The 9342-nt window shown below is 36.7% G+C and overlaps 2 protein-coding genes across 2 annotated transcripts; both read right to left on the reverse strand.

The window, feature by feature from the left end:
• Positions 1–1828: 1828 nt before the first annotated feature.
• On the reverse strand, positions 1829–2428 carry LOC132630455 (uncharacterized). Its single transcript, XM_060346019.1, has 2 exons — positions 2214–2428; positions 1829–2117 (listed from the first exon to the last, which is right to left on the reverse strand). The coding sequence occupies exons 1-2, from the start codon at positions 2426–2428 to the stop codon at positions 1829–1831; spliced, it is 504 nt and encodes a 167-aa protein (XP_060202002.1).
• A 1142-nt stretch (positions 2429–3570) lies between these two features.
• On the reverse strand, positions 3571–8678 carry LOC132630662 (OVARIAN TUMOR DOMAIN-containing deubiquitinating enzyme 3). Its single transcript, XM_060346218.1, has 8 exons — positions 8539–8678; positions 8285–8444; positions 7312–7399; positions 6154–6217; positions 5766–5871; positions 5600–5654; positions 5120–5173; positions 3571–3972 (listed from the first exon to the last, which is right to left on the reverse strand). Exons 1-8 carry the CDS (start codon positions 8558–8560, stop codon positions 3835–3837), a joined length of 687 nt encoding a protein of 228 aa, XP_060202201.1. The 5' UTR covers positions 8561–8678; the 3' UTR covers positions 3571–3834.
• Between the last annotated feature and the right edge of the window lie 664 nt (positions 8679–9342).

Consider the following 9342-nt stretch of genomic DNA (forward strand, 5'->3'; position numbering starts at 1 on the left):
CCGGGAAGTGTTCTGAATCACCTCTCACTGTCCTAACCCGGGTCTTAGCACCATTGTACATGTCCTTAATCGCCCTAATGTAGGCCACAGGCACATCTCTAGACTCCAGGCATCTCCAAAGGACCTCCCGAGGGACTTTATCATATGCCTTCTCCAAGTCAATGAACACCATGTGTAAGTCTCTCTTTTTATCCCTATAATGCTCAACCAATATCCTGACAAGATGAATAACTTCTGTAGTCGATCGGCCCGGCATGAATCCGAACTGGTTCTCGGCTATCGACACATCCCTTCTCAATCTCATCTCGACCACCATCTCCCAAACTTTTATAGTATGACTTAGAAGCTTGATCCCCCTATAGTTATTGCAATTCTGAATATCGCCCTTATTTTTGTACAACGGAACCATTGTACTCTGCCTTTAATCCTCCGGCATCCTAGCCGTCCTAAACATGACATTAAACAACCCAGTCAGCCACTCCATACCTGCCTCCCCTGCGCTCTTCCAAAAGTCTACCGGGATCTCATCTGGCCCGGTCGCTCTTCCCCTTCTCATCTTAGGGAAAGCCCTCATAACCTCTGCACTCTTTATGCACCTACAATACCCAAAATCTCTACGACTCTCGGAATGCTCTAACTCACCCAGCACGATATCCCTGTCCCCTTCTTCAGTTAAGAGCTTATGGAAGTACGTCTGCCATCTCTGTTTAATGTGTGCCTCATCGACCAGCACTAGGGTTGTTCACAGTTTTGGTTAAAACCAAAACCAAACCGAAAATTTAACCAAACCGAATAAAATAACCGACATTTGGTTTAGTTTGGTTTGGTTTGGTTTTAAATTTGAAAAACCGATAATATTTGATTTGGTTATGGTTATAGTAAAAAATAACCGAACCAAACCGATAATTATATACATAAAATTTATAATTATTTATATGTATAATATTAGCTTTTCATAAATAATTAAAGATATTTTATACCTTTTAATTATTAATTTAATTTTGGTCTACTTATTTTTAAGGCCCATGTCTTAAAAGAATATGTCCAACAATCCAAGCCCAACTCTAATAAGTCGTAAGCATAAGGGTTGTTTGTATTTTGAAACCTCTGTTTGACTTGTTCTTTTGAATCTAAACTGCGTTGCAAGTTTGATCCACCTGATTTGCCAACAGCGTGTCTTTCCCTGAATATGCAGCAAAGTTCACCCTTGTGGGCTATGAGGAAAAAAGAGTTTCATAAGAAATTTGAAGAATGTAGAGAGAGAATATTTGAATTATCACGGCTAGTCATAACCCGAAAAAACCGAACCAAACCGGTGGTTATTATTTTACTTGGTTTGGTTATGGTTTTAGACATTTAAAAACCGACTAAATTGGTTTGGTTATGGTTTTAACCAATAACCGACCCAAACCGAACCATGAACACCCCTAACCAACACTACTCCATTCTCGTCCTTGATGTTTCACCTGGTCCAGGTCACGAGACTTCCTCTCTCTCGTCTTGGCGAGCCTATACAACTTCCTATCCCCGCCTTTGCACTCGAGCTCTTTATACAAGTGCTCAAAAGTTGTTGTCTTAGCCGTCGTGACCGCTAGCTTCGCTTCCTTTTTCTCTGCCTTATATCTCTCCTTACTCCTCCTCTTGTCCTCTTCGTCGACGCTTTCCACTAGCGCCGCATACGCAACCTTCTTGACTTCTACTTTTCCTTAGACCTCTCCATTCCACCACCACTCCCCTTTACGTCCACAGGAGTTGCCCCTCGAAACCCCTAACACCTCTCTAGCTGCTTCTATCAGCATTCGGCTGTCCTAGCCCACATACTATCAGCTTACCCACTGCTTCCCCAGGCCCCCATAGCCCCCAACCTCTCCCTCATCTCCTGAGCTTTGGTGTCAGTCAGACTTCCCCATCTAATCTTTGGCCAGTCATAAGCAACCCTCTTTTTCTTCTTCATCTTGATCTCTAGGTCCATAACCACGAGCTTATGTTGGGTTGCAAGATTCTCGCTCGGGATAACCTTGCAATCCTTGCAAACACCCCTACCACCCTTCGTAACGAGCAAGTAGTCTATCTGAGTTTTAGCCACCACACTACGGTAGGTCACCAAGTGCTCCTTCCTCTTTTGGAAACTCGAGTTAGCTATGACCAACTCAAAAGCATTTGCGAAGTCTAAAAGCGAAACTCCTCCCTAATTTCTATCCCCAAAGCCAAACCTGCCATGCACATCATCATATCCTCCTGAAGTAGTCCATATGTGGCCATTAAAATCCCCTCCTAACAATAGTTTCTCAGTCTGCGAAATACCCCTCATAACCTCGTCTAACTCCTCCCAAAAGCGCCTTTTGTCCTCCTTAGCCAAACCTGCCTGAGGCGCATACACACTGATTATGTTAAAAGTTAACCCTCCCAAAACTAGCTTAGTAGTCATCATTCTATCATTTACCCTCCTAACCTCTACTACCTTATCCCTAAGTTCCCTATCCACTAAAATGCCTACTCCATTCCTACCCCTCAATGCCCTGAGTACCACAACTTAAACCCATCTACCTCCGTAGCCTTAGTTCCTACCCATTTAGTTTCCTGAACACAAGCTATATTAATTTTCCTTTTCTTAAGAATTTTCACTAATTCTATCGACTTTCCCGTCAAAGTCCATATGTTCCAAGACCCGACTCTCAACCTATGAGCTCCCCTGGTCCCCTTGCCACCTCTGTCCCCCGCCTCCACCCCCCCCCCCCCCCCCTTCGCCCCCAAACGAGGACATGACCTTAGACTCCCATCAAACCTAGAAGCCACTAACGCGGGATAAAATAATCAAAGACTCTATAATTAGTAACGACACAAAGCAACAAACAAGCAATTAATAAAACTAAATAATCAGAGTTCACGAATCCAAAGAATAAAACAAGTAAGAAAACTATGCAATATACAGTAAACAGAGAGATACTAGTCATCAATATAGAATAAACCATTAGGAAGACTATTCAAACAACAATAAACAAATATAGAGACACTATTCAATGATCAATAGATAATTATAAACACTACTGAGTCAATACGTAATGCTAAATAAACAAGTAGGCACACACCAGAAAACACTACACAATAGACAGTACACAACAACAGAGTTATTTAGAAAAGGGCCCTTTAGAAAAATATTCAAAAATTAGTAGACAGTACAATTTTTTAAATTTGGTTGAGGTTGCTGAAATGAGGGAGCATATTTAAATTTCTTTCTCACATTAATTTGCACATTTATCTAGCCCGTTGGTTCTGATTTTTTTTCTGCTTCGTATATATTTATTTTTTCTATTTATGACGATTTAATTTTTCAATTTCAGCTCGAATTTTTTGCATTCAACTGATGTTATTTGTCCATTGAAAGAAATATTTGAAGAAATTAATTAAAAATAGACTAATATATAGCTTTGCATCTTAAGTATATATATATATGAATTATGTTAAAAAGCTTAGGGATCTTATTGAAGTTTTGGCTTTAGGCCAACGATTTTATTGAGACCCCGGCAGTCGACCTGTATAATTGCATAGAAGAAGAAAAAACAATATTAGTTAGTAATTAGGTAGTCTAACATACTTGGCTCTCAGAAAAAAAATTAGACAATAAGAAAAATATGAACAAAGTCACCACATGAGAACATAAATTCTACACCTATTATATGAACTATCTAAAAATCAGTTTTTTTTTTTAAAATTACTACTACTAATTTTGAAGCTCAGGAAATACATCTGATTAACAAGATTATGTCCACAACACTTCCTACAAAATTTTGAAAAGATTACACTGCTAAATCTCTGACGAATGTGACAAGGTTCCTATACAAGTAGGTCATAATGGTTCCTCCCACTATAAAGGAGCCTCACAGCCTTCCTGGCCTTTCTGTTTTTCGAACCTTTGCGGAATTCAGCTCCATATTCTGCAATAGGAATGAAACCAGAGCCCCTTCCTCCATGCTGCAGTTTCATTGCCAAAATGCAGAAAATTCATAAGAATACACTATATCAATCAATATAGAAGAACAAAAGCGAAAGAAGTAGTTTTAAGAGCTTAGATATTATTTACTGGCTATTGACAACTTTCAACAATTACTCAGCGACATTTGATTAGTTGTTGGATCAGAAACAGATTATTTCAAGTCGGTAACACTAACACGTTGTTGCAATTGTAGTCTTATGGCTTGGCTTGACCGACCAACTAGGTAACACGTCTTCAAGGTGATAATGACCTTTTCAACCTTTTTTCAACATTATGTCAGGATTTACTGCAAATGCAGTACCTATATATACGGCTTTACAAGTCAGAAGCAAACGCCATAGTAACCAATCTCTACCAACAGAGCCCAGGAGTTAAAAACTAGAGATGAATGTAGATCCTGGACCACTAAATCATGACAGAACAAAGTGGCGGACTCAGCCAATGGACACTCCAGAACGAACTGAATATATGAGATCTTCAGTCACTGTATTCATCTATGTTTCTTTTAAGCATTCGTCATTCATTAAATGTTATTCAGGATGACATCTTCAACACGTTATTTGTATCAATAACTTATTCCCACTTCATTTCTCCCTGGTTCATGCTGCTAACTTTTATTCTTTGAAAAAAGGAGTGGAAGCTAAGGGCAGATTGGCTTATTTGCCTGGGAAGACAGAATGCCTTCATAATCAATCTTAATTTATGTATGCGTTCATATCTCATTCACTGTTGCCAACAGACTTCCAAAGTTGAATTGGTAAATTGCTCTGGCTTTTGCTACCTTATTAATTTCTTTTAGAGGGAGAATTAGTAGATCAAATGGGAAATTAGAAATGGCAGAAGGAACAGCTGATATTGCAATGAGAGTTTAGTGTGCAAAAGAGGATGCTAATGAAGATGGGATGCAGTTAGCTTGCTTTAAAGAAACCTAATGCAATAAGAACTCAGTATACTGGGTAGAATGAGATTTCATAGAGCCTGATTTAGTTGTTGGCAAGGAAAATAGATATAACTGGACAACAATACCCAAACAACTTCAGTCTATGTTGTTGATGTGTTTGATTTCCAAGGGAGGACTCGTTATGACTACTTTAAAAGTAAATCTTTTGAAGCAAAGGGAAATACCTCCTGTTCTGGTATGTATACCATAATTGGCTGGCAACACAACTTTGATAATACCTGATGTAGAAAAAAAGACAATCTATCAGCATAAGGGAGGCTATGTAGCTAAATGGAACAAAAATCTAGCATGTAAGTGTCCCACTTGTGATGTGTGATGCGGAGTACTACATATGCACTTCCTATAGGTACACTATTAGAAACCATCTCTTTCCCTCATTAACTAGAAAAGATTTAGTGTGGACTTGCCAAGCAGTACACAATTGAAGACATGAAAAGAACGAGTAAACCAAAACAATCAATAGTCCTGAAAGAATGAGTAAACCAAAATAATCAATAGTCCTGAAAGAATGACTCAGAATCACATAAAAACTTGCCCATGAAACAACTAAACACGGATTGCTGACGGTTACATGGAATTAGAGAATAAGATAGAAACAATTGGTTATTAAAGATTAGAAGAATCAGGGCTGATTATTTGCTTACCAATAGCTCTGACTCTCCTCCCCAGAAATCAGATCGTCCAATGCGTTGGCAGTATCTAACAAAACGAATAAAAGTACTGAGAAAGGAATCATATTCAAATCACTATTAGTTTTATCATAAAATACCTAAATTGATGTTCATATCTTCAATGATTATAAAGCCTCACCGTCTCAAAGACTCATCAACCGTAATGGCAACCAAGGCCTCTTCATATTTAAGACGTTCTTTCTCATCATCACAAATAGCCTCCTTTACAGCCATCCTTAATTCATCTATGGGAACAAGGAAAAAGCAGATTTTTCATCAACTTCAGGGAAATAATCACACAAAATAAGACAGGTGAACTGATAACTTGCCCCAGTTTATCAGGAGTTCATTTTTTGGAGATTACTCATATGTGGAAGGCATAGTTTCCTAATGAGAGAAAAATCATATATGAAATGGAACTTCATAAATTTGACTAGTTAGAGAGCTACTATGAGGTTTAACCTTGATGGTCTAATTAAGGAGTAGTACGGAAATGATTCATGAAAATCTCTTTCGCACAATATTACCTGCATCGTCTCTTTCATCTCGAGGGTGAAGTTTCACACCTTTGTTGAAAGCCATCCCTTTTACCTGATTTAGAAATAACACCAATTCCTCAGAGAAACAAACTATTGCTTCAAAGTTCCAAGGCACTAAAACATTTTAGGTACAAACAGCATGAAGTACAAAATGGGAATAAATCACATTTATCCGATTCTTTCTTCATGGCATTCATTTTCAGATTTTTACCATATTTTGATAATTGAATTCTCAGAGTTCCTCATGATCGATGGAATTCTTAACTTTGAATTCATCCTGATAAATGATATTTAGTTCAGATAGTTTTGGTTTTCATATGTAAAACTTCTATTCTTTATGAGTTGGGCGCACAACAGGAGTCCTTATCTCTGTCACTTTCAGGAAAAAAGGCCCCATGGAAGGTTAAGATTGCATAGCTTTTTATATTAAAAGTATGAAGGTGAATGACATGCTGTACCAAACAAGATTATACCTCCTGATTAATATATGTAACATATAATTTATTTTAAAAAAAAGTGACAGCCATAAATCTATGCTTCAGCATTTTTATTTGTCAAAGGCACTCTGGTGGAAGCTATTCATGGTCTTTTTCTTTTTTTTTTTTTTTTTTTTTTTTTTTTTGATTGGTAAAGGGTGAAGCTGTTCATGGTCATTGACAAAAGCTGTTCATGGTCATTGACAACTTCTTTTTCCTGCATCCAGCACCTCTGAAGAAATCAAATCAGCTTTTCTGGGGGTTTTGCTAGCAGAATGGAGCCAAGAATTTGTGTATTTGGCTCAACAGAAATGCAAGACAAGTAATAAATATCGTCCCAAAACCTGGGAAAAGATGGTTATTTTGCTTCTTTATGGTCTGCGGAATAAGGTGTGGCACACAAAGACCTTCTGCAGAGTAGGAAGGCAGTGACAGAAATTTGTCTTGTTAGTTTGCTTCAGTTAGTTTAATTAATTCCTACTCTTGTTAGCGAAGCATCTTTCCTCAAATTTGCGTCCGTCTCCCTTTCAATCAATAAAGTAAAATGTTCTCTCTAAAACCATGACAATTAGGCTAAAAAAGGCATCAAAGAGATATAGAAATAAAGTTATGCAGTCAATAGCTTTACGTGAAACTAGTTTTCAGATCAGGGAAGGAAAGTGCTTCATACCAGAGCACGAAACATGCAGCGCCCATCACCTGTTATTTTCTGAACTGAATAATGTTCTACTTTCTTTAAGGCTGGCGAACCTCCACCTCTACAATAAGAAATTAAAAAAAATAACACACGCGCAAGTGAGATCAAATTAAACACTTGATTCTAATAAATTTAGAATTTAATAGGCACTGCATTTAAGTAATACCCAAGCCCTCCACTGTTTGTTGTTAAAGGTTATGCTACATATATCTTTTATTTGCTTTGATGCACCTGTGTCCAACAGGAGTGTCATGACTATGAATACTTCATGGGGATTCTTCAAATTACACTAAAAATTAGCAAAAACTGCACGTACTCATACCAGATACTTATAGAAACACCTATATATATAAGTGTATTAGTATCCAGGTCCATGTAACATAGGTTGAAGATATTTATCTCACAAGGAATAGGCCACAACCATTTATATATAGCATCTACATCATTAGATTTGACTTTGGGACCTTAAATTCACAAGCAAACACAACAATAAAGAATGTTAAGCAAATTGCATATGCAAGAAATCACATAAAACCATAGGAAAGCAGCTCTCTTTACAGATTCAAGATTAAGCTTTTTTCCTATTGATAGTCGTGGTGTCCTCCGGGCCAACTTGCATACACCTAAACTAGTTCCATAGGATATCTACTACCTCCCACCCGCACAGGTACCGGCAATAAATGATAAGAAATAATTTAGGGGTCGTTTGGTACACTTCGCCTTCTACCAAATAGAGTATAAAATTAATCCCAAACTAGGGATCATCTTATCCACCTTCCAGATGGGATAAATTAGTCCCAAGACTATAATCCCAGAATAATTTAGTCCGCGTACCAAACAACCCCTTCATTGACTGCTAGGCCACACATTCAAGATTAAGCTCAAACAATAACAAAAAAAGAAAGTAGCAACAAAATATAAGCTAGCAAATTGTAACAAAATTTACAGTGAGTGGCCAATTCGAGCAAAGCATTGATGATCAGAGAAAAGGGGAAAGGGGTTTTCTCTTTGATGAGGCCTGTAACTGGAAACAGAAACTGAAGCAACTGGAGAAGTAACCAGTTCAAATTGCGCAAATCCACGTGTCAACTCCTCAAGCACAAATTCTGTATCCAAGAAAATTTCAAATAAATCACCTCAATTTCAAATTAATGGTTCACATATTCATTCCCATTCTAAATAAAATTCGGAGGTCACTACCATTAGAGGGCACGGCAGCCATGAATTCAAAGTCACTACTAACAAGGACGAGTGCAGCTCAACGGCCGTGTCGCTAATGATTTATCCTCTTATTTCTTTTTTCCGTAAAATAAAAGTAAAATGTCTTGCATCAGCTTCGTTCGAATTTTTTAAACACTAAATTAAATTAATTGTGTTGGATTTTTAAATTTATACACTAAACTAAGCTAATAAAATTTGGGTTTTTCAACCTCGAGTTTTCTCTGATTATTCAGGCTTTTCAGGTTGTTCGGATTTTTTTCGGAATAGTCTTGATATAAAAAATATAACTTTTACTTCAAATATTTCTTTAGTTCTTGTAAGATACAACTATGTAATTAAGGTGTTTCATAAAAACAATAACACAATGTGAGAAGAGCATAACATTGTATTAAAATATTCAACAAAATATAATAAAATCAGTTAAAATAAATATTGCTAATTAATAAACCATAAAGAAAATGACCATAATCTAAAAATATTAAGTCATGCTAAAATAAGTACGGCTAATAAGTATTAATTACATGACAAGAAAAAAAACTTAAGTTATGTATTTTCGCTCTCTAAATCAATTATGCAAAACTAAAGAATAGATATCCAACATTATTGTCATTCCTAGTGGTAAATTGAATTTCTTTTGTTCTAGTGTTGGTTTGGACTTTATATGAATTACTAAAATTTCATAGGATATAAAATTTATTCACATTCAAAATTCTAAGTTCAAGCTTGAATAATATGATAATAGATAAAAAAAAACTACTAAAAAATCTAAGAAATATTTATAAA

The sequence above is a fragment of the Lycium barbarum genome, chromosome 3 (genome assembly GCF_019175385.1).
Source record: "Lycium barbarum isolate Lr01 chromosome 3, ASM1917538v2, whole genome shotgun sequence".
NCBI lineage: Eukaryota > Viridiplantae > Streptophyta > Magnoliopsida > Solanales > Solanaceae > Lycium > Lycium barbarum.

What these genes read in the sequence shown, in the direction of transcription:
- LOC132630455 (XM_060346019.1), bottom strand. Translation starts at nt 2,428, where the DNA reads ATGACTACTAAGCTAGTTTTGGGAGGGTTAACTTTTAACATAATCAGT. An exon ending in TATGATGATGTGCATGGCAG is followed by an intron (nt 2,118 to 2,213) that starts GTTTGGCTTTGG and finishes TTTCCAAAAGAG; the next exon opens with GAAGGAGCACTTGGTGACCT.
- LOC132630662 (XM_060346218.1), bottom strand. Translation starts at nt 8,560, where the DNA reads ATGGCTGCCGTGCCCTCTAATG. An exon ending in AGATGAAAGAGACGATGCAG is followed by an intron (nt 5,872 to 6,153) that starts GTAATATTGTGC and finishes TTGTTCCCATAG; the next exon opens with ATGAATTAAGGATGGCTGTA. An exon ending in GAGGAGAGTCAGAGCTATTG is followed by an intron (nt 5,174 to 5,599) that starts GTAAGCAAATAA and finishes TTTCTACATCAG; the next exon opens with GTATTATCAAAGTTGTGTTG.